At 56.7% G+C, this 23,892-nt stretch overlaps 2 protein-coding genes across 2 annotated transcripts in view; one reads left to right on the forward strand and one right to left on the reverse strand.

The window, feature by feature from the left end:
• Positions 1-5,541, reverse strand: part of STS (steroid sulfatase) — a 66,526-nt gene extending 60,985 nt beyond the window's left edge. Inside the window, 1 exon segment of the mRNA XM_070402721.1 lies at positions 5,366-5,541. The gene's annotated coding sequence lies outside the window, so the exon portion shown is untranslated.
• Positions 4,402-23,892, forward strand: part of PUDP (pseudouridine 5'-phosphatase) — a 28,114-nt gene continuing 8,623 nt past the window's right edge. Inside the window, exons 1-2 of the mRNA XM_070402725.1 lie at positions 4,402-4,507; positions 20,207-20,425. Coding sequence (XP_070258826.1) covers positions 4,438-4,507; positions 20,207-20,425 — 289 coding nt within the window. The 5' untranslated portion in view covers positions 4,402-4,437. The remainder of the gene's footprint in view (positions 4,508-20,206; positions 20,426-23,892) is intronic.

Consider the following 23,892-nt stretch of genomic DNA (forward strand, 5'->3'; position numbering starts at 1 on the left):
GCCTGCCTGCCTGATAGCCCCTAACCACTCACCTGCCTGCCTGCCTGATCGCCCCTAACCGCTCACCTGCCTGCCTGCCTGATTGCCCCTAACTGCTCACCTGCCTGCCTGCCTGATTGCCCCTAACCACTCACCTGCCTGCCTGCCCCTAACCACTCACCTGCCTGCCTGCCTGATCACCCCTAACCACTCACCTGCCTGCCTGCCTGATCACCCCTAACTGCTCACCTGCCTGCCTGCCTGATTGCCCCTAACCACTCACCTGCCTGCCTGCCTGATCACCCCTAACTGCTCACCTGCCTGCCTGCCTGATCGCCCCTGATCACCCCTAACTGCTCACCTGCCTGCCTGCCTGATTGCCCCTAACCACTCACCTGCCTACCTGCCTGATCACCCCTAACCGCTCACCTGCCTGCCTGCCTGATCACCCCTAACTGCTCACCTGCCTGCCTGCCTGCCTGATCGCCCCTGATCACCCCTAACTGCTCACCTGCCTGCCTGCCTGATCACCCCTAACCACTCACCTGCCTGCCTGCCTGATCACCCCTAACTGCTCACCTGCCTGCCTGCCTGCCTGCCTGATCGCCCCTGATCACCCCTAACTGCTCACCTGCCTGCCTGCCTGATTGCCCCTAACCACTCACCTGCCTGCCTGCCTGATCACCCCTAACCACTCACCTGCCTGCCTGCCTGATCACCCCTAACTGCTCACCTGCCTGCCTGCCTGCCTGCCTGATCGCCCCTGATCACCCCTAACTGCTCACCTGCCTGCCTGCCTGATTGCCCCTAACCACTCACCTGCCTGCCTGCCTGATCACCCCAAACTGCTCACCTGCCTGCCTGCCTGATCGCCCCTAACTGCTCTCCTGGCTGCTTCATCGCCCCTCACCGCCTCTGCCTCGGCCCCTGCCACCAGGGCTTTGTCCGGAATGACATCCAGAAGGTCGTTCGGCTGTCCGGTCTAATTAGCATATTACGATTTTATTATTATAGATATATACATACACATATATACACACATGTAAATGTGTATACGTGTAAACAATTTTTGGATATATATATCACATATAAATTTTATGTGCATATATATATATATATATATATATATACATATATATCCTTTTGACACAACCATGAAGGCATTTAATGTTCACATTTGTTCTCTCTCAGGGTTTTCGCTTCGATCACTTACCCACAATGTAAGACGCTCGGAAACGCAGAGAGAAACGTTAAGAATGGGGAGCTGTGACGGTCAGGTCTGAGAGCGGAGGCCGGGCCTGGGCACGGCTGCCCCGCCTGCTCCCTCTCAGGTGCAGGGCCCGAGGCCTCGCCCCGCACGTCTCCCAGCTCCGTCGGGAGCCTCGCGGGCACCTGGCCAGGCCCCGGGGAGAGTGACATAAGGGACCGTCTGTTAGGAACGAGCGTGCCCAGGTTACCCCAGGGCTGGTGGCTTCTCGGCAGCTGCCACGGGACAAAGGGCCAATTGAACCACGGACGACTCATCGCTCTTTAAACCGGACACCTGGCCCGGCCGGTGGGGCTCCGTGGTGAGCGTCGACCTATGAACCAGGAGGTCCTGGGTTCGATTCCCGGTCAGGGGCACATGCCCGGGTTGCAGGCTCCATCCCCAGTAGGGGGCGTGCAGGAGGCAGCCGATCCATGATTCTCTCTCATCATGGATGTTTCTCTCTCTCTCCCTCTCCCTTCCTCTCTGAAATCAATAGAAATATATATATTTTATATAATTTTTTTTCTTTATTGATTAAGGTATTACATATGTGTCCTTATCCCCCCATTGCCTCCCACCCCCCCCACACTAATGCCCTCACCCCCTGGTGTCTGCGTCCATGGGTTAGGCCTATAGGCATGCATATAAGTCCTTTGGTTGACCTCTCCCCCTTACCCCCACCCTCCCCTACCTTCTCATTTATGGAATATGATGAACAAATACAAATATACATATTTTTTCGTTTTTTTATTGATTTCAGAGAGGAAGGGAGACAGAGAGATAGAAACATCAATGGTGAGAATCTTTGATTTGCTGCCTCCTGCACACCCCCAACTGGGATCCGAGCCCGAAACCTGGGCATGTGCCCTTGACCGGGAATCGCACCCTGACCTCCTGGTTCATAGGTCGGCTCTCAACCACCGAGCCACACCGGGTGGGCGAGAGTCTTTATTTCAGTATCAAGTGACCACGGGGATGTGAGGGTGGGTGGCAATCCATGAATCCCGCTGTCCTTGCCCCCAACGAATAAATTTTGCACAAAAATAGACAGAGAGAGAGAAGACAGCAGGAAGAGGCAGCGGGTAAGAAGGCTGTGTACACACGGAGGCGAGAGGCCTCCAAAGAAATGAAGATCCCCTAGACCCGTGGTCGGCAAACCGCGGCTCTCGAGCCACAGGCGGCTCTCTGGCCCCTGGAGTGTGGCTCTTCCTAAGCCTTAGGAGTACCCTCATTAAGTTAATAACAATGTACCTATCTACATAGTTTAAGCTTAAAAAATTTGGCTCTCAAAAGAAATTTAAATCGCTGTCCTGTTGATATTTGGCTCTGTTGACTGATGAGTTTGCCGACCACTGCCCTAACTGATTGATGCAGTTCCTTCTCCAAGTCCTCCGGGGAGATTCAAGGTGGGATTAAATGGGTGGTGGGGGGGGTGGGGGGTCTCTTACGGCAACAGCTCTAGAAAGACCGAAATCAATTGAAAATGCACTAGTTGTAGTACCGAGCTGCACCTGCCTCATGCCATGTGACAGCCCATTTTACAGGTGAGGAAAACTGAGGCACGGAGGTTTCACTGCCCCTTGGATGGGTAAGCTTGTCGAATGGGAGCGTCCCGCGTGCACCAGAAATACAGCCTTTGCGTTTTATTTATTTACTTTATTTTAAATCTATTTTTGCTGATTTCAGAGAGGAAGGGAGAGAGAGAGAGAGAGAGAGAGAGACATCGACGATGAGAATGAGAATAAGAATCATGGATCAGCTGCCTCCTGCACGCCCCACCCCGGGGATGGAGCCTGCAACTTGGGAACCGAACCCTGAACTCCCGGTCCGTAGGCTGATGGTCAACCCCAGGGCCATGCCTGCTGGCTGCCGGGCCAACCCCCACATTTTAAAATCTCTGGGGCTGCCCTGACTGGTGTGGCTCAGTGGATAGAGCTCCGGCCTGTGGACTCAAGGGTCCCGGGTTCGATTCCGGTCAAGGGCACGTACCTTGGTTGCGGACACATCCCCAATAGGGGGTGTGCAGGAGGCAGCCGATCGATGTTTCTCTCTCATCGATGTTTCTAACTCTCTATCCCTCTCCCTTCCTCTCTGTAAAAAAAATCAATAAAAAATATTTTTATGCATTTTTTAATATATATTTTATTGATTTTTTACAGAGAGGAAGGGAGAAAGATAGAAACATCGATGAGAGAGAAACATAGATCAGCTGCCTCCTGCACACCCCCCACTGGGGATGTGCCTGCAACCAAGGTACATGCCCTTGACCAGAATCGAACCCGGGACCCTTGAGTCCGCAGGCCGACGCTCTATCCACTGAGCCACACCAGTCAGGGCAATAAAATATACTTTTAAAAAATAATAAATAAAATAGAATCGCTGGGGCTTTCTCGTTCCTGCTTCTGGAAAGGTTGCATCCCGACGATCAAACGTGCGTGTGCAACCTCAAGGAGCAGCCACAGAACCAGGGACAAAAAGGCACTTCTGAGCGTGGGGTGCACATGCAATGCAGAAGGGCTGCAAAAGGACCAAAACTCGGAGGCATTAAAAAAAAAAGTCTTCTTGTCACACATATTTCCTATCAGACTCCGGCCTCGGGGCTCTGCCCGAGGACAGTGCACCAGGCCGGGATGCTAGGCGATGCCAAGATGCAGGAGGTGCCAAGGGCTGCAGACCTTAGCGCCTCTGCGCATGCGCCTGGGCTCACAGCAGGTCCTGGGACTGAGGCCCCGGTCTTGCACCTCGACCTGGAGGCTCGCGGGGGCGCCAACGGGAGCACCTCTGCACCCTTCCCCCCAAGGACCCTCTAGCTTTGCCCTCCGTCCGCACTTGGTCCAAATTCCAGCCATGCATTTGCCTCCAATCGGCGACATGGGTCCCTAGACTTTGGCATCACCCCTGCCTGCCCCGCAATCCCTCGGCTACAGACCGAGAAAGCCTGGGTGCGCGTGCGCAGGACAGGCCCGCGCGGTCCAGAGCGAGCGCGCGTGCCCCAGGACGCGGCCGAGGGCGCGTGCGCGCGCCGCCCCGGGGCCCGCGGGTGGAGGCGGCCCTGGGTGCGCATGCGCAGACTGGCTTTGGGGGGGGAGGGGAAGGCGACGTGCGCGGCGTCGCCCCGGAGCGCGCGTGCGCGGGGCCGCGGGGCGGGCGGGCGGGCGCGCGCGCACCTCCTCCCTCCCCGCCCCCACCCGGCGGACCCGGCAGCACAAATGGCGGCGCCCATGGCCTCCCCGCGGCCCGTCACCCACCTGCTCTTCGACATGGACGGCCTCCTTCTGGGTGAGTAGCCGCCGGCCGCGTCCCGCGAGGGCGGCCCGGGGTCGCAAGGAGGCGGCCATGCCCGGGACCCCCGAGGGGGGCGCGCGGGCCGGCCGAGGCCCCGTCAGGCCGGCGGCGCGCATGCGCACGTAGCATTGGCGCCGGCGCCGCTCGGGGCACCCACTTCCGGTGACCGCGCCGTGCAAGGGGTCTCGGCGCGGAAGGGCGCACCGTCTCGGCAGGACCCCCCGCCCGCTGCCCCCCGCTCGGCCGGGAGGTGCGCGCGCAGCACGGGCCTCGGTTTCCCTGTCTGCACCCGGGGCTGCACCCACCAGGCCGGTCGCATCTTGCAGAGCATCCGCCCTCCTCCACCCGCCGGTGTGCGGACACCTGACCATGTCCGGAGGCATTTGCAGTGGCCTCGCTGGAGGGAGGGGTGGGGTGCTGTCGGCCGGCCAGGGGGTGGAGGCCAGGGCTGCTGCTGCTGCTGCACCTCCCGCCATGCACGGGGCCACCCAGCCCCCCCCCCATGCCCGTGGGGCGCGGGCGCCAGGACCCTCACGAGCGTCCCGGCCGCTCAGCAGCCCACACCGGCCAGCTCAGAATCTGCAATTTTTACCCCAAAAGCCTGCAAGTTGGAGAAGCGCACGGAGCGATGCATTTGAGAGACTTGCTCTCTGTGCACCCCACAGCCCCAGAGACACCCTGACTCTGCCAGCCTCGGCGCATTCCAAATAGAAATCAAAGCAGAAAATGCTCAGTGCATAGCCCCAGGGACAGGCTGCCTGAGCGCAACCCCATAACCCGACCCCATATCCACCCCTCCCACCCCCCCAAAAAAAGCTTCCTAGGACTTAAAAAAAGAAAAAGTCCGCTTACTTTGTGTTTACCCCGCTGGGCGTGCACGTCTGTTTATTCCGTCCTCGCCTAAAATCCTGGAGGAAACAGTTGCAGCTCGAGGCTAATGCAAAACAGAAACCGGAGGACAGTTTGCACGGGGCTAATGCAAAACAGAAACCCTGCAGCCCAGACAGGGAAGCGGACTCGCCCCAGGTCGCCCAGCTCATCGGGGGTCAGAGCTGCGAAAGGACTGCAGATCGATCGGACTGCAGATCTAAATATAACGCGTGGACTCAGCTCACATGGGGTGCTTGACCTTGACCCCCTCGCCGCAGGTCACTTTGCCAGGTCGTTCAGTACTCATGAGACTTGATTATTTATTTACTTTTTTTGGAAAAAGCCCACAAATAAAAGTCTCTCTTTTTTTAAAATTTATTTTATTGATTTTTTTTTACAGAGAGGAAGAGAGATAGTTAGAAACATCAATGAGAGAGAAAACATTAATCAGCTGCCTCCTGCACACCTCCCACTGGAGATGTGCCCGCAACCAAGGTACATGGCCTTGACCGGAATCGAACCCGGGACCCTTCAGTCCACAGGCTGACGCTGTATCCACTGAGCCAACCCAGCCAGGGCCAAAAGTCTATTTATGGATCCAGAGAGATTAACTGGACAAATTCCTCCGGAAAAAAAGAAAAATCCCCACAGAGGTCGGTAATGGGTGAGAACATGAGCGTATGCAGCTCCTAATTCCGACACGACCCCGTTTCACAAAGTTTTGGGGGTTCCTAACTAGAGTTTGTGGACGTACGTGAATTTTCCTGCTCAGGCGGCTAAAGCCGTGACAGTATCCACTTCCTGAGCCTCCAAGCAAAGATCCAGGGAACCTGGGGCGGGAGGCTCATGAATTTTAATGCAAACGGAGCTGCCTCGTTAAAATTAAATTTATTAACTTCTCAATGGGCTGGCGGGATGCTTACCGCGGCCTCTGGAATCCTTAGCTGTTCCCTGAAGCGATGAGAGGTGACTTTCGTGGCGGGGCTTGCAGATCGCTCTCCGCCCGGCCGGCCGCCGGGGTCTCCTCTTTGCTGGTTTAAGGCTGTCACTCCTGGTACTGGTACCCAATCCCCTGAAAACCGAGATTCCGTGGCCCTCGGGGAAGATAAGACCTAAGCTCTTTCCCTGTCCCTTTTTCTCCTTCCCGGTCCTGGCTGTTCTTTGAGGTGGTACCGCCTTGCACAGATTTCTCAGAAATTCATATCTCTCTGTCTCTCTCTCTCTTTTCAAAATTTCCTCGTTCATCTAGAACTGCAATTAATTGCACGGGAATGGACCCTTCTCCTCGCAAAAGAGGAAGTCTATGGTCTAGAGCAGTGATGGCGAACCTATGACACGCATGTCAGAGGTGACAGGCGAACTCATTTTTCCGGTAGATTTTTCTTTGTTCAATGGCATTTAAATATATAAAATAAACATCAAAAATATACATCTTTGTTTTACTATGGTTGCAAATATCAAAAAATTTCTATAGGTGACACGGCACCAGAGTTAAGTTAGGGTTTTTCAAAATGCTGACACGCTGAGCTCAAAAGGTTCGCCACCACTGCTCTAGAGCAATGGTCGGCAAACTGCGGCTCGAGAGCCACATGTGGCTCTTTGGCCCCTTGAGTGTGGCTCTTCCACAAAATACCGACGTCTGGGCATGGGCCATGGGCCACAAAGTTTCAATTGCACTGTACAGGCGCGCCCGCACGTGGTATTTTGTGGAAGAGCCACACTCAAGGGGCCAAAGAGCCCCATGTGGCTCGCGAGCCGCAGTTTGCCGACCACTCGTCTAGAGCAGCGCTCCTAGAAATAGCTTCTCCTTTGCATGGAATGTTCTACGAGCAACATTAAAGCAAGTACGAAACCCGGCATTTCCACCCAGGCTACTTTATCTCAGTTAAGCTGCCCAGTTACGCCTGCTCTCAATCGTAAGCACCTGGCCTAGCTTCTGTTGTATCTGTTATTGGCCTGACCAGGTATCTATAATAATAAAAGCGTAATATGCTAATTAGACCAGAAAGCTGAACGACCTTCCGGACGTCATTCCGGACGAAGCCACAGTGGCAGGGGCCGAGGCAGAGGTGGTTAGGGGCGATCAGGCAGGCAGGTGAGCGGTTAGGGGCGATCAGGCAGGCAGGTGAGCGGTTAGGGCCGTGGTCGGCAAACCGCAGCTCGAGAGCCACATGCAGCTCTTTGGCCCCTTGAGTGTGGGTCTTCCACAAAATACTGCCACACTCAAGGGGTCAAAGAGCCGCATGTGGCTCGCAAGCTGCGGTTTGCCGAGCTGCAAGTTTGCCGACCACGGGGTTAGGAGTGATCAGGCAGGTAGGCAGAGGGGTTAGGGGCGATCAGGAAGGCAGGCAGAGCGGTTAGGGGCGATCAGGCAGGCAGGCAGAGCGGTTAGGGGCGATCAGGAAGGCAGGCAGAGCGGTTAGGGGTGATCAGGCAGGCAGGAAGAGTGGTTAGGGGCGATCAGGAAGGCAGAGCGGTTAGGGGCGATCAGGCAGGCAGGCAGAGCGGTTAGGGGCGATCAGGCAGGCAGGCAGAGCGGTTAGGGGTGATCAGGCAGGCAGAGCGGTTAGGGGCAATCAGGCAGGCAGGCAGAGGGGTTAGGGGTGATCAGGCAGGCAGGCAGAGGGGTTAGGGGCGATCAGGCAGGCAGGGGAGCAGTTAGGGGCGATCAGGCAGGCATATGAGCAGTTAGGGGCGATCAGGCAGGCAGATGAGCAGTTAGGGGCGATCAGGCAGGCAGGCAGAGCGGTTAGGGGCGATCAGGCAGGCAGGCAGAGCGGTTAGGGGCGATCAGGCAGGCAGGCAGAGCGGTTAGGGGCAATCAGGCAGGCAGGGGAGCAGTTAGGGGCGATCAGGCAGGCATATGAGCAGTTAGGGGCGATCAGGCAGGCAGATGAGCAGTTAGGGGCGATCAGGCAGGCAGGCAGAGTGATTATGGGTGATCAGGCAGGCAGAGAGGTTAGGGGCAATCAGGCAGGCAGGTGAGCGGTTAGGAGCCAGCGGTTCTGGATTGCGAGAGGGAAGTCCCCCGAGGGGTCCTGGATTGCCTGAGGGTACAAGCTGGGCTGAGGGGACCCCATCCCCCTCCACTGCACAAATTTCGTGCACCGGGCCTCTGGTCTGTAATAATAATCTATACTGTAATAATGAAAGGGTAATATGCTAATTAGACAGGATATCTCCCAGACGTCATTCCGGATGTCCTTCCTGAGGAAGCCAGGGCCCCAGGGAGGCCAGCCCGGATCCTGGGTGCCCTCGGGCCGCGAGGAGGGAAGCAGCCCGGTCCCGGGTGCTGGAGGGAAGCCGGTGCCAGCAGCCTGGGGAAGGAAGGCGTACTCCTGCACGAGTTTTCATGCACTGGGCCTCTAGTCCGTTTATAATGAGGTCTTTTGCAGGAGGTCTGCTTTTCTTTTAGGAATTTTAAATGCATCCCCTCCCCCACCACCTCCCCTAGAAGTTCTCCTTGTCACTGTAGTGCCCATACTTGGTTTTCAAGGAAGTGGCGTTGAATACAGGCTCCTGGGGGAGTTCTTACTGCAGCTGCTGGCTTCATCCCAGGGGAATGAGGAAGCAAATAGAGATTTTATTTCTTTTCTTTTCTTTTTTTTTTTTTTTCCTGAAATGTTGACGGGGAAGCCAGGCGGCTTTGTGGTGCACTGTGACACTGTTGTCCCTCCACACAGAAAGGATTCAGTTTTCGTTGACATAAGGCTGAGGTCACGCAGTCACCCTGGGCGAGGATCCAGGGACGCCATCCAGGTAATGGTCTCGGCGTTCCGTGTGTTTAGGGCGAGAGAGAAGGGGACCGAGGTGGCCGTGAACCAGGACTAGATTGTGCAAGAATGACAAAGATGACAAGTATTTCCCAGTATCTCAGCTCCCGGGCGAGGAGGGTCAGTATCTAGTTCATAAACAGCCGGAATTAGGAGCGAACGCACGTAGGCACGCACCCACGGGTGGGCCCTTCTTTGCAAAAGACGAGGAAGTTGCGGTCGAGAGCAGCACAAACACAAATAAGCGAACACGCCTTCCATTTTCTCCTCTTGACATTGAAACCAGCTGAAGGAGGCAGATGCAACCTGAATGGAATTTTTTTTTTTTTTAAATTCTATCCTGTTATCCAAAAGGTTGCCGTTCAACACATATTCAGAATTTAAAAAAAAAAAAAAAAATCATGCAGGCGTTTTGCGTGCATTGTTGACGCCCGGTCTTTGAAATCTGTGCATTTTACACTCAGCACGTCGGCTCTCGGCTGCAAGGAGCCGCATTTCAAATGCTCACATTTTGGGGGATCGGGGTGGGGTGAGGGTGGCTGCCTTATTGGGCAGGGCAGACCCAGGGCTGTAGGAAGCACCCCATGACGTCTGCTGTTGACAACGGGGCCAGGCAGACGGTGGACATTAAGAATATTCACGCCCCGGGCAGTGTTGCTCAATGGTTAGAGCATCTTACCTGCCGACTGAAGGGTCCCCGGTTCGATTCCGGTCAAGGGCACATGCCCCCGTTGTGGGCTCGATCCCCAGTGTGGAGGTTGCAGGAGGCAGCCGATCAGTGATTCTCTCTCATCACGGATGTTTCTATGTCTCTCCCTTCTCCCTTCTCCCTTCCTCTCTGAAATCGGTAAAAATAAAGGGTGCCCCAAAATTCACGCAAGATTTGAATTCGGCGTGAGCATTAACAACAACAACAACAACAAAATAAAAGCCTAATTTGACTTGGTTTATGGAATCAGATTCTAATATCTGTTGCCCTTGGATGTCAATCCCTTCGATTGGATAAGCATCACCAAGTACCAATGACGGCCCAGGAGCAGGGACAAGGAAGACCCATGAAGACCGCGGCTTTGCGTCTGTGCCAGCAAAGCCATGGAGGCCATTGACCCGATGTGCTATTCCATACATAACCCTAGACTGTGTCCTTTATGAATCAATACAAAATTTACAATTTTTAGTTATAAACCTGTGTTTTCTATCAAAATTACTTCTTGCGTGAATTTTGGGACACCCTGTATATTTAAAAAGAAAGGATATTCAGGATTAGGGATGTGGGTCTACGTCAAATGCGGTGGAACGTGAAATGTGTTTTCCCGGGGATCTGACACACTCATTCTTGAGAATCTTAAAAAAAAAAAATCGGCCAAGAAAAATACGCTGTATTTTCAAATTCATTTTTAAAAACCAGCGGGACACATGGTGTGGCCGGAGTCCCCTCTCCCACATCCCTGCCCACCTCAGCTCCGTGCCGCCCCTTTCCTGACGCCCTGCGGCCCCTTGGAGCACTTGACGGAAATAGAAGAGGCTCTCACATCATTAGCCGGCGTCCTAGATTCACTCTCAGAGGCACGAACACGCAGCGAGGGGCCGGAGGGGGCGGGTGACGACGCCAAACACAGGGCTTCTCGTGTTGTCGTTATTAACTAGAGGCCCAGTGCACGGATCCGCGCACATTGAAAGGAAATTAATTGGAAGAAATATTTTAGAGGCCGGGGAGGGATGCGGGAGGTGGGCCGGCCTGCGAGAGACCTCGGGCTCCAGGGAGTGTCCGGGCTGTCCCGCCCAGTCCCGATCAGCCGGACCCCAGCAGCAAGCTAACCTATCGGTCGGAGCGTCTGCCCCCTGGTGGTCAGTGCACGTCATAGCGACTGGTTGACCGGTCAAACCAACGGTTGGACACTTAGCACCCTAGGCTTTTATTATATAGGATTATTTTAATTTTGTTTGTTGTTTTGTGGATGCTCACCAGAGCCTATCTTCCATTGATTTTTTTTTTTTATATATTTTATTTTTAAACATGTTTTCATTGATTTCAGAGAGGAAGGGAGAGGGAGAGAGAGAGAGAGAGAAACACCCATGATGAGAGAGAATCACGGACCGGCTGCCTCCTGCACGCCCCCCACTGGGGATCGAGCCCGCAACCCGGGCACATGCCCTTGACCGGGAATCGAACCCTGACCTCCTGGTTCATAGGTGGGCGCTCAGCCATGGAGCCACGCCGGCCGGGCCACACATGGCTTTCCATTCTGAGCAGCCAGAATGTGAGCAGAAGCTGGAGGAGATGGAGGGATGCGGCCGGGCGTGCCTGTGGTCTGGGCGGCGTTAGCTGCTGCTAATGACACCTGGCTCCTCTCCCGGGCGCCGGCTCTCTCATTACCTCTAAGCAGAGGTGCCAGGGGTGCCCCAGGACAAGGACTCTGCCCCGCGCCCTGCTGAGGCCCCGTTCCCCCTGCGGTTCCACCTGCGGGAGCCCCGAGTTCAGCTCCTCCAGACGCGTCACCCCGATAGGCAGGGGAGAGGTGGCGGCCGGGCTTGGAACGTGTCATCTACTGCAGACCGGCCCCCCGACACCCTGGGCCCCGCCCCCCCCCATGGGAACGCCGTGCACAGCCAGCGTCATTCATTTGCACCCACACCCGCTGTCAGCGAAGGGCCTGAATGTGCAGGTGCAGGTGCGAGCCGCTCCCATAGTTTGCTCACGCTTCCCCGGGGGACGTGGTGCCCATAGAAGCGGGGTCCCCAGACCCCGGCTCATGAACCCCCCCAGCAGCCGACACTCCGTCCTCTTTCCAGCGGGCCTCGCCCTCCCACTGATGACAGTCCCCCTCGTCTGGGTGCCACCTGGAGCGCCAGCATCGCTCCGCCCCGGGCAGCGGACTGTCCCCGCCCCCGAGCCCCTTAGGATTCACATCTCCTAACCCGGACACGGCCGTCCACCCCCAGCCCAGCCACCTCCGACCCCGCCAAGAATTCCGCCTGCCCTCTCGCACATCCCAGCTTCCTCCCACCCCGGCCAGGGCCTTGCCAGTGGTGTCTGGTGAATGCTGGGCGTCTTTCCCGTGCTGTGCCCAACAGCAGCACCTGATAGGGCCACACGCCCACCCCGGACGGGAACGGACCGCGGAGCCAGCCTTGAACTCACAGAGGAGGCCCCGGCCCCAGCTCTCACCTCCCAGCCCCCAGGGGTGCTGGGTTAAACCATTGCTGTTTGAGAGCAGGAGTGGGTGTTTTTTTAAAAATATATATTTGTGCCCTAACCAGTGTAGCTCAGTGGATAGAGCGTCAGCCTGCGGACTGAAGGGTCCCGGGTTCGATTCTGGTCAAGGGCATGTACCTTGGTTGTGGGCACATTCCCAGTAGGGAATATGCAGGAGGCAGCTGATCGATGTTTTTCTCTCATCGATGTTTCTAACTCTCTGTCCCTCTCCCTTCCTTTCTGTAAAAAATCAATAAAATATATAAAAAAAATAAAAAATAAATAAAATTTAAAAAATATATGTATATATATATATTTGCATTGATTTTTAGGGAGGAAAGGAGAGGGAGAGAGAGAGAAACATCAATGATGATGAGACAGAATCATGGATCGGCTGCCTCCTGCACGCCCCCAACTGGGGATCGAGCCTGCAACCCCGGCGTGTGCCCTGACGGGGATTCGAACCGTGACCTCCTGGATTTTATCTGTTTGAAAGTCATTGTACGGTTAGAAAAAAAAGAAAAACAGACGGTTGGGAACGTTTCTCATTGTGTTTTCGATCGCTGAGGTCCCCGTGGACAGGGGCTCACGGCAAAGCAGATCAGGTGGCGCTCCTGGCGGTCGGCAATCCCAGGTCCGCCTCAGAGGCCAGCGCCGTTAGGGCTGGAGTCCTGGTGTCCCGGGGGCAGAACCTGCTCCCTTCTCCTTCCCAGCTTCTGGGCGCTGACTGCACCCCTTGCTCACAGCCCCCCGCCCCCCCACATCTCCAGATCCATGCACATCTCTCCGACCATTCCTTTATACACAGGTTTTTATTGATTTTAGAGAGAGGCGGGGAGGAGGAAGGGAGAGAGAGAAACGTCCATCCGTCGCCTCCCTCGTGCACCACAGCCCGGGAAGGGAGATGTACCCCCCGGGTACGCGCCCTTGAGCAGAATCGAACTCGGGACCCTTCCGTTGGCGGGCCAGCGCGCTAACCACTGAGCACACTTGCCAGGGCTGACACAGGCATTTAGAGAGAGGCGGGTATGCACGCGCGTACGGCACGGAGCCCTGTCGTCCTCTGCCCACCCAGCCGCCCCCAGCTCCTGCCTCTTGGTTCTGCCTACAGCCCCTCCTTGCACACGAAGGTAGTTACCCTGTCTGCATCCCATTTAACCTCAGTATCACTGGGTGTCCGGCTCCCTCTCCTCTGCCCAGCTTCACCTGCAGGCCCTGTAGCTGCCTCCAGCTCACACATCCAGACCCACCCTCTGCCTCCTCCCACAGCACAGGGGGCTCGTCCCCCAGCAGCCCCGGAGGGGGACGGCCCCAGTAGCTGTCGCCAGCCTGGAGCCCCACAGGCCTACCTTCCCCGGCCGCCCACCCGGATCCCCACGGACCAACCTTCCCCGGCCGCCCACCTGGATCCCCACCGGCCAAACTTCCCCGGCCGCCCACCTGGATCCCCACGGACCAACCTTCCCCGGCCGCCCACCTGGATCCCCACGGACCAAGCTTCCCCGGCCGCCCACCTGGATCCCCACGGACCAACCTTCCCCGGCCGCCCACCTGGATCCCCACGGACCAACCTTCCCCGGCCGCCCACCTGGATCCCCACCGGCCAAACTTCCCCGGCCGCCCACCTGGATCCCCACGGACCAAGCTTCCCCGGCCGCCCACCTGGATCCCCACAGTCCAACCTTCCCCGGCCGCCCACCTGGATCCCCACAGACCAAGCTTCCCCGGCCGCCCACCTGGATCCCCACGGACCAACCTTCCCCGGCCGCCCACCTGGATCCCCACGGACCAACCTTCCCCGGCCGCCCACCTGGATCCCCACGGACCAACCTTCCCCGGCCGCCCACCTGGATCCCCACGGACCAAGCTTCCCCGGCCGCCCACCTGGATCCCCACGGACCAAGCTTCCCCAGCCGCCCACCTACCTGAGGGTCCTTCGGTGCCCGGAGCTGCACCCTGTCCTGACGGGGCCGGCCGTCACCCAGAGCCCGGGCAGTGCTCCTCTTAAATTACCCCTTGGGGCCCACCTCCCCCGTAATTACAAGTGCGAGGAGCGGGGAGCCTGCTTGCAGCCCCGATGCCGTGGGCGTGGAGGGAGGACTCACACGCCCTGGGGGACGTGGCACCGTCCGGGGGTGGCGTTCCGATGGGGAGATACCCTCCCGGCTCGGGGGCCCGTCTGTTCTGGGCGGCCTTGCGAATATTTGTATTTAAAAATACATTTTTATTATTTCAGAGAGGAAGGGGAAGAGGAGAGAGAGAAGCATCCACGAGGAGAGAGAATCACCGATCGGCTGCCTCCTGCACGCCCCCCACTGGGGATCGAGCCCGCAACCCGGGCCTGTGTCCTGACCGGGGATGGAACCGTGACCTCCAGGTTCCTAGGTCGACACTCAGCCACGGAGCCACGCCGGGCGGGCAAGTTATAATTTTGGTGGCGCCGGCCGACTTCCCCAGTGGCCCTGCCCTCCCTCCCCCGTACCCCGAGGGAACCCCACGCTGCATCTCACCTGCAGGGGTGTGGGCACTTCTTAGCCTTGTATGTGGAGTCGGACAGCGTGTACCCCCCTTTCATCTTCCTCTCACGGAGCACGCGTGTGTTTTTGAAACCTGTGTTATCGCGTCCGCCAGCAGTTTTACTTCTTCTCCCTGGTTATTGCGTGTGGTTCTAGACCCGAGGCCTCTACTTAATTTTTTAGAGAAGCTGCCACACTGTGTGACTAAGTGGTTTTCAGGGCGGGTTGTGTGTGCGTGTCTGGCGGCTGCTGTTACGACTGATCCCGAACCTGATGCTGTAGAAGGACACACATTTATTGTCTTACAGTTCTGGAGGCCAGGCGCCCGAAGGCAGTCTGATGGGCTGAGTAAGGCGTGCGGCCCTAGCCAGTTTGGCTCAGTGGATAGAGCATCGGCCTATGGACCGAAAGGTCCCGGGTTCGATTCCGGTCAAGGGCATGTACCTCGGTACCAGGATGCTCCCTGGCCCGGTCCCTGGTCGGGGCGCATGCAGGAGGCAACCCATTGATGTTTCTCTCTGTCTCTCCCTCTCTCTCCCACTCTCTCTAAAAATCAGTGGAAAAATATCCTTGGGTGAGGATTAACAACAACAAAAAAATAATCTACACTAATAAAAGGGTAATATGCTCATTAGACCGGACATCTTCTGGACATCCATCCGGATGTTCTTCCGGACAAAGCCACAGTGGCAGGGGCCGAGGCAGAGGTGGTTAGGGGTGACCAGGCTGGCAGGGGAGAGCAGTTAGGGACAACCAGGTCGTCAGGGGAGGACAGTTAGGGGCAATCAGGCAGGCAGGCAGAGGTGGTTAGGGGTGATCAGGCAGGCAGAGGGGCTATGGGTGATCAGGTAGGCAGAGGTTAGTGGTGATCAGGCAGGCAGAGGGGCTATGGGTGATCAGGTAGGCAGAGGTTAGTGGTGATCAGGCAGGCAGGCTAGTGGTTAGGGGCGATCAGGCAGACAGGCGAGTGGTTAGGGGCAATCAGGCAGCCAGGCGAGTGGTTAGGGGCAATCAGGCAGACAGGCGAGTGGTTAGGGGTGATCAGGCCGGCAGGCAGGCCAGCGGTTAGGAGCCAGCAGTCCTGGATTGCAAGAGGCTGCAGGCTGGGCTGAGGGACCCCTGCCCGCCCCCCTCCCCCCCATGCACCAGGCCTCTAGGAAACATATATTTTTAAATGATTTTTAAAACACACACATTCTCTACTCTCACTTGAGCTCATGCCCACCTATGACTGCAGAGCTGGGGGAGGCCCATGAACTTGACCCCCCTGACACTGCTGGCAGCGGGGAGGGGAGGACACGCTGTGAGCACCAGGGAGGCAAGGAAACCCAGTGCAGAATGTCTTAGTGATCAAAACCAGGGAATTAAAAAAAAAAAAATTCAACAGAAGCCAGTGACCTGCGTCCTATCAACACAGCCGAGAAAAAGGACCGCGGCACTTTTATCAAAACGCACAGTGGGCTGAGTTATGTTAGTTATTATTAAAGCCGTTCCACGTTGAAAATAAGCCGTTTTCACTGCTATGTTTCTGGGTGGTGGGGGAGGCGGGGAGGGAGCTTGCAGCCGGCTGGTCTTATCTGCCCGAATGTGACGATCGGATGTTTTTAGCTCAATCCGGGAACTTCCGGATGGAAATGGATGGATTGGGTTTCATCTTTAAGGCACCGACCCATCAGTAACAGAAAACAGCGGGTTTAGGTGGTCCCTCACCCCGCCCCCTCGTGTAATTGGAAATTAGAAAAGTAAGACTGTTTTCAAGGCACATGACGTGTTGAGAAAAAGCATTAAATTGCTTTGCTCAAGGCGTGCGAGATTAGCGAGGTGTGAGCCGTAATCACAGCGTGGGGTCAGCATTCCTTTTCCAAAACCCCTGGATTCCGTTCTATTTATATCCTTTAATTATTATTTTATTAACTTTATTGGAGCGACATTGGTTAATCCTATACAATGAAAGCCTAATATGCTAAGTTTCCGGTCGACCAGTCGGCCGTTCAAACAAAGTGTAATATGCTAATGATGTGCTAAGGCCACTCAACCGCTTGCTATGACGTGCACTGACCACCAGGGGGCACACAGTCAACCGGTGGACCAGTCGCTGTGACGTGCACTGACCACCAGGGCGCAGATGCTCCGACCAGTAGGTTAGCTTGCTGCTGGGGTCTGGCCGATTGGGACTGAGCGAGACGGGCCGGACACGCCTTGGAGCCAACCACTGAGCAACACTGGCTGGGCTCAGGTGTAGATTTCCACGTGACAAGATCTGGATATGGCACCCTGTGCCCAACCCCCCAAGTCAAATCTTTGCCAGCCACCATATATTAAGACCCCTTCTCCCCCCACCTCCTCACCCCCTTCCCCCTGGCAACCCCACAGTTTCCGTGTCCCCGAGCCTCAGTCTGATGTCCCCCATATGAGTGCGGTCATAGGGTTCTTAGCTTTCTCTCCCTGACGTTTCTCCCTCAGCCTGAGCATGGTGTCCTCCAGGCCCGTCCGTGCTGTTGAAAATGGCCCTGTTCCATCCTTTTTCATGGCCGAGTAATATTCCCTCGTGTGCCACATCTTCCTCATCCAGCCCTCCATCGCGGGACACATTGGCTGTTTCCACGTCTCAGCCCCCGTGAGCGATGCGGCAATGCACACAGGGGTGCCTGTATCTCTGTGGATACGTATTGGAATTTTGGGGGTGTATCCCCAGGAGAGGGGTTGCTGGGTCTCCTGGCAGCTCTGGTCTTAGTTTCTTGGGGAATCGCCCGATTGCTTCCCACAGCGGCTGCTCCGTCTGCACTCCCACCAGCCGCGAAGGAGGGTCCCCTTTCCCCACAGCCTCGCCCACACGTGCTGTGGCTTCTCTTGTCGATCACACCCCCCTCTGATCGGCGTGGGAGGCGGTATCTCATGGTCGTGCGATCGGCATCTCCCTGAAGGCCAGTGACGCAGAACATCTTCGCGTGTATCTGTCGGCCGTATGCGTTAGAACAGATACGTTCCGTGGCGGATGCAATTGGGGGGTCCCTGGGGCAGCCCCCTAATCAAACCCGTCGGTATTTCTGTAGGGACCTGGGGGAGGACTCACGCCAAGTGCAATAACCTTGAAGCATTAAAACCACCTCCTGGCCGCCCTGATGTTGCCTCTGAGTGGAACCTCTTCCGTCTCCGGACGCCCGTGGGGCGATCTGTGGACTTGGGGACCCGGTTTTGGGTTTGGGGCTCCCGCGCCAGGCCGGGCAGGTGGCTGCCGAGTGCTTACGGAGCTTGTCTGTGTGTCAGGACGTGCGATGCTTTTGTGAGTGACCCCCAGGCTGTACTCATTTGCGATCAGCTTAGGAGGGAAACCACCTTTTGGGGGACTCTGGGAGGGGGTGCTTCTGGGTAGGGGCAGGTCCCCAGAAAGATGGGGCCCTGATCAGGAACTTGGCATGTTCAACTCCAGCCGCCCCCACTGTCCAGAGAGCGGCTGGAGGAGATGGACAGAGGCTCACCGGGTGACAGAGCCCCATGAACACCCCCATCGCATGAGCTCCTACCCGTGCCCCCACCCCCTCGCACCTTGTCCCTCACGTCTCGTCTGAGCGGATGCTCAGGATCTAACAAACATGGAAATACTAGTAGTTGGCTGGTTTCCTAAGTTCCCTGAGCCACTCTCGCAAATGAATCAAACCTGAGATGGGGGAGGGGGGTCGTAGGAGCCCCTGATTCTCAGCCAATCAGCAGCCCAGGCGGCACCTGGAATCGGGGTCAGCATCTGACAGGTGGGCAGCGGGTCTGCGGGACAGAGCCCTGCCCCCGGGGATGGGATGGATGCTCAGGGTCAGAACCGGGTTCAAGGGCGGGCACGGGCTGGTGTCCCTGACTTGCTGGGTAGGGAACCCCCACAGCCGGTGTCAGATATGCCGTGCGTTGTCGTCGTGTGAGAGGAAGGAACAAGGCAGGTGTGTCTGCCCCGCCCCCGCCTGCGCACAGGCTGTGTCCTCACGTCTCTCGCAGCAGCACGCACAGCGGGCGCTCCTGCTGGGAGCACTTGCCTGGGGCGCTGGCTACCCACTAGCTACCAACACACTAGCTACCCCGTGTGCTGCGGGCTGAGGGCACGCTCGGGAATACCAGGGCACGGCCTCATGGGACATGGGATGGAAGCCCCGATGCCCATGCATTTTTACATCCACGTCTGTGCACCTTTAAATAAAAGACAGTGTGGCCCTGGCCAGTGTTGCTCAGTGGATAGAGCCTCGGCCTGCAGACCGAAGGGTCCCGGGTTCGATTCCATTCAAGGGCGTGTACCTCTGTCGCAGGCTCCTCCCCGGCCTGGGCCCTGGTCGGAGCGCGTGTGCGGGAGGCAACCAGTCAATGTGTCTCTGTCACATCGATGTCTCTCTCTGTCTCTCCCTCTCTCTTCCACTCTCTCTAAAAATCAATGGGAAAATATCCTCCGGTGAGGATTAACCAAAAAAAAAACAACAAAAAACCAATTTGGCCATAGTGTGGGTTTCATTTCTCTCCACTTTTAACTTTGCACATCACAGCTCCAAAGACTCTCCAGCAAACAGAGCAGGGTGCCCCGGTGTAGTTTCGGGTGGATGACCTGCAAATGTTCCCATGTTGCCCTAGTTCCTTCCCTGACTGTGACCTACCCTGTACACTTATATATATAAAAGCCTAATATACAAAATGTCCCCGCGGGAGTTCGACCGGAAGACTGACCGCTCGCTATGACATGCGCTGACCACCAGGGGGTGGCATGGAACAAAGGAAGGCCCCTGCCGGCAACTGGAAGGCCCCAATCGGCCCTGATTGCCAGCCAGGCCCAGGGACCCTACCCGTGCCCGAATTTTGTGCACCGGCCCTCTAGTATATACTAGTATACCTATATGCTTATCTGCTCCAGACTTTTAAAAAAATCTATATTATAAAAGGCCAGTGACCGTAACGCCCTAACGACCAAACGACTGGTCACCAGGAGGTGCATTGATGGGTCTTGCCAGCGCGGTGGGTCTGGGGTCCCGCTGACGCAGCGAGTCTGGGTCTCATGCGATTTCGAGTGCTGGGCCTGTAGTTTTTTAATATATTTTTATTGATTTCAGAAAGTAACGGGGAGAGAGAGAGAGAAACATCAATGATGAGAGAGAATCATGGATCGGCTGCCCCCTGCATGCCACCTACTGGGGATAGAACCCACAACCCAGGCATATGCTCTTGACCGGAATCGAACCCGGGACCCCTCAGTCTGCAGGCCGACGCAGTATCCACTGAGCCACACCAGCCAGGGCACGCCCCAGACTCGATGTGAACGTGGCCCGCACCCCAATCATCTCCCATCTCCGTCTCGCCTTTGTCCCCGCAGACACGGAACGGGTGTACTCGGTGGTGTTTGGAGAAATCTGCGGTCGCTACGGGAAGAAGTACAGCTGGGACGTCAAGTCCCTGGTGATGGGCAAAAAAGCGTTGGAGGCCGCGCAGATCATCATAGACGTGCTGCAGCTGCCCACGACCAAGGAGGAGCTGGTGGACGAGAGCCAGGCCAAGCTGAAGGAGCTGTTCCCCACCGCGGCCCTCATGCCAGGTGCGCCCGCCCCCGCCGACGCCCTAAGAGGCTCTGTGTTCAGAAGCCTGGTTCCCGGACACAGGTTCTTGTATGTGACTAGAGGCCCGGTGCATGGATTCGTGCACCGGTGGGGTCCCTCGGCCTGGCCTGCGGACATCCCCTGAAGGGTCTCGAATTGCAAAAGAACACAGGCCAGGCCGAGGGACCCCACCAGTGCACGATCGGGACCGGGGAGGGCCCACAGGAAGGCTCCAGGGCATGTCCAGCCCCTCTTGCCCAGTCCCGATCGGCCGGACCCCAGCAGCAAGCTAGCCTACCGGTCTGAGCGTCTGCCCCCTGGTGGTCAGTGCGCGTCATAGCAACTGGTCGAACGGACGGTCGGACACTTAGCATATTAGGCTTTTATTACATAGGATGGTTCAATCTTGTTTGAAGGATGTCTTAAAGTACTGTACAGTGCTGCCCGGCCTGGGTGGCTCAGTGGTTGAGCATTGACCTATGACTCTGGAGGTCACCGTTCGATTCCCAGTCAAGGGTACACGCCCGGGTTGCAGGCTCCATCCCCAGTAGGGGGCGTGCAGGAGGCGGCCGGTCCATGATTCTCTCTCCTCATTGAAGTTTCTCTCTCTCTCCATCTCCCTTCCTCTCTGAAATCAATAAAAATATATTTGTTAAAAAAGTAATATACATTTCTTTCACAGAGTCCTGAGGCCCAAAAAACATTTCAGTTGTGTTTGTGTTCTGTTATTTAAGGAGGACATTCAGGGTGGAATTGCTTCAAATTGTGACTTTAAATACGTCACAAGAAAAGGATTTGGCTTTTTCTTTCCCAAATCAAACTTGGTGGAATTATGAATGTTTCAGCAATAATTCAAACTGGAGCAAAATTTCTTTTTTAAAAAAAAAATACGTTTTTATTGATTTCAGAGAGGAAGGTGGAGGGTGAGAGAGATAGAGACATCAATGATGAAAGAGAATCATGGATCGGCTGCCTCCTGCACGGCCCCCGACTGGGGACCCCGCTTGCCACCGAATCAGACCGTGACCTCCCGGTTCATAGGTCGCCGCTCAGCCACTGGGCCGTGCCGGCCGGGCTGAGCGAATTGATGATCAACCAGCAGCTGGGTCTCCCCAGAGAATCTTAATTATTAAAGGTTTACAGGAAGCTTAATTATTTAAAAGGGAGAGGCGGATGCCTGTGTGCCGTGCGGGCTGTGTGCCCTCACCCCTCTCCCTCCTTGTTTTCCCCGGATAACAAGTCCCCTGGGGCTTGTTAGCTGATGATCGATCAGAGCTGCTCCCTGTTTCTTGCTAAAAGCGAGAGGGTCAGGAACGTTCTAGATTACAAGGCCAGGAGAAGCTTGGCAGTGGAATGCTAATGAAGATTCTTGCAGGAGATAAGGTGCCTGCTCCTTCTCTGAAATTGCTCGGGGAGCGGGGAGGAAAAATGTGCCATCAGAGCAGCCATCGTGGATTGCATATTGCATGGCTCTGTGTCGCAGTCACTGTTGGATCATGTGTTGTCATACATGTGTGTGTATCTATACTAATAAAACGGTAATATGCTAATTAGACCGGGAGACCTTCTGGACGTCCTTCCGGGCAAGGCCATGGTGGCGGGGCCGAGGCAGAGGCCGTTAGGGGTGATCAGGCCAGGAGGGGAGGGCAGTTGGGTGTGATCAGGCCGGCAGGAGGGGCCAGTTGGGGGCAAGCAGGCCAGCAGGGAAGGGACAGTTGGGGGTGAGCAGGCCAGCAGTGGGGGGCAGTTGGGGGCAAGCAGGCTGGCAGGGGGGCAGTTGGGAGCGATCAGGCCGGCAGGCAGAGTGGTTAGGGGCGATCAGGCAGGCAAGCAGGTGAGCGGTTAGGAGCCAGTGATCACAGATTGCGAGAGGGATGTCCGACTGCTGGTTTAAGGCTGATCCCACAGGGGATCCCCCGAGGGGTCCCAGATTGGAGAGGGTGCAGGCCTGGCTGAGGTACACCACCTCCTCTGCCGGCCGAATCGCCCCTAACTGCCCTTCCCTGCCAGCTTCATCGCCCCTAACCGCCTCTGCCTCGGCCCCCGCCACCATGGCTTTGTCCGGAAGGACGTCTGGAAGACGTCCGGTCTAATTAGCATAGTACCCTTTTATCATATAGGATGTCATGTCCCACTGCCGTTGCACGAATGAGGAGGCCTCATCCCGCCAGGCGGTGGTTGGGTGGAATGCTCGCAAGTCTCCAGTATGGAACCGACCTGGTGTCCCAGCCCATGCAGTGCCCTCACTGGGTGTCAGCTGAGAAAGCGGCCAATCACAGGCAATCCCAGAAGCTGATCTGACAGAGGGTGTCGCCCTGCAACTCACCTGGATGACCAGCTCACTCCCCTGTGTTCTCGAGCCCTCCCACGCCAGGAGCTCGAAGGGGCCACGTAAATCCCTTGATGGGACGCATCTTGCTCCTCTCCACCGTAACTCTGTGGGTGGACGTACCTGAACTCGCAGGAGCCTCACAGATGAGCGGGCACTTTTCAGTGGCTCCAAAGTCTGTCTTGGAAAGCGTGAGGTCACTTCCCAGCCCCACACACGTAACCGAGAGGGGAGCGAAACAGGAGGCGACGCCGAGGGCATGAAGAAGAGGCCTGGATGCCACCGAGAAGGTTGCCTCCGCCCGGCCCAGGTCCAGGTGTTCATTTTGCCTCCAGGCTTTGTCCCCGGCGTTGAGCTGGAGGGCGGGGGGTGCATCACCCTTGACCTTCACTTCCTGCCTTTCTGAAGGCACCTTCTGGCCGGGATCCCGGTGGTGGAGGTCACCGTGACCTCATTGGCGAGGGAGGCAGTCATTGGTGGAGGTCACCGTGACCTCATTGGCGAGGGAGGCTGTCATTGGTGGAGGTCACCGTGACCTCATTGCTAAGGGAGGCTGTCATTGGTGGAGGTCATCTTGACCTCATTGGCGAGGGAGGCTGTCATTGGTGGAGGTCACCTTGACCTCATTGGCGAGGGAGGCTGTCATTGGTGGAGGTCACCTTGACCTCATTGGCGAGGGAGGCTGTCATTGGTGGAGGTCACCTTGACCTCATTGGCGAGGGAGGCTGTCATTGGTGGAGGTCACCTTGACCTCATTGGCATGGAGGCTGCCAGCAGAGGGTGTTATTAACTCCACGCCGTTCCTCTTTCTGTGCTTGGAAGGCGAGGGCGGTGGCCCATGCAGGCCTTTAGGAGACTGAGGAGGAGGCATGGGTGGCCCACTGCCAGGGGAATGGTGCCAGGTTACGGGGCGGGGGGGGGGGGGGGGGGGGAGGCGTGTCCCTCCTGAGCCAGAGGCCAAGGCTGTGTCTGCCTGGGCCAGTCGCCAAGGGTGTGTCTCCAATCACCAGGGAAATGGCCTCTGATTGTCATGCAGGGCGTGTCCCTCCTGAGCCAATCGCCAGGGAAACGGCCTCTGATTGTCATGCAGGGCGTGTCCCTCCTGAGCCAATCACCAGGGAAACGGCCCCTGATTGT

This window comes from Myotis yumanensis, unplaced genomic scaffold (assembly GCF_028538775.1).
Source record: "Myotis yumanensis isolate MYYU_CA2020_CCGP unplaced genomic scaffold, mMyoYum1.0.hap1 SCAF_24, whole genome shotgun sequence".
In the NCBI taxonomy this organism is placed as follows: domain Eukaryota; kingdom Metazoa; phylum Chordata; class Mammalia; order Chiroptera; family Vespertilionidae; genus Myotis; species Myotis yumanensis.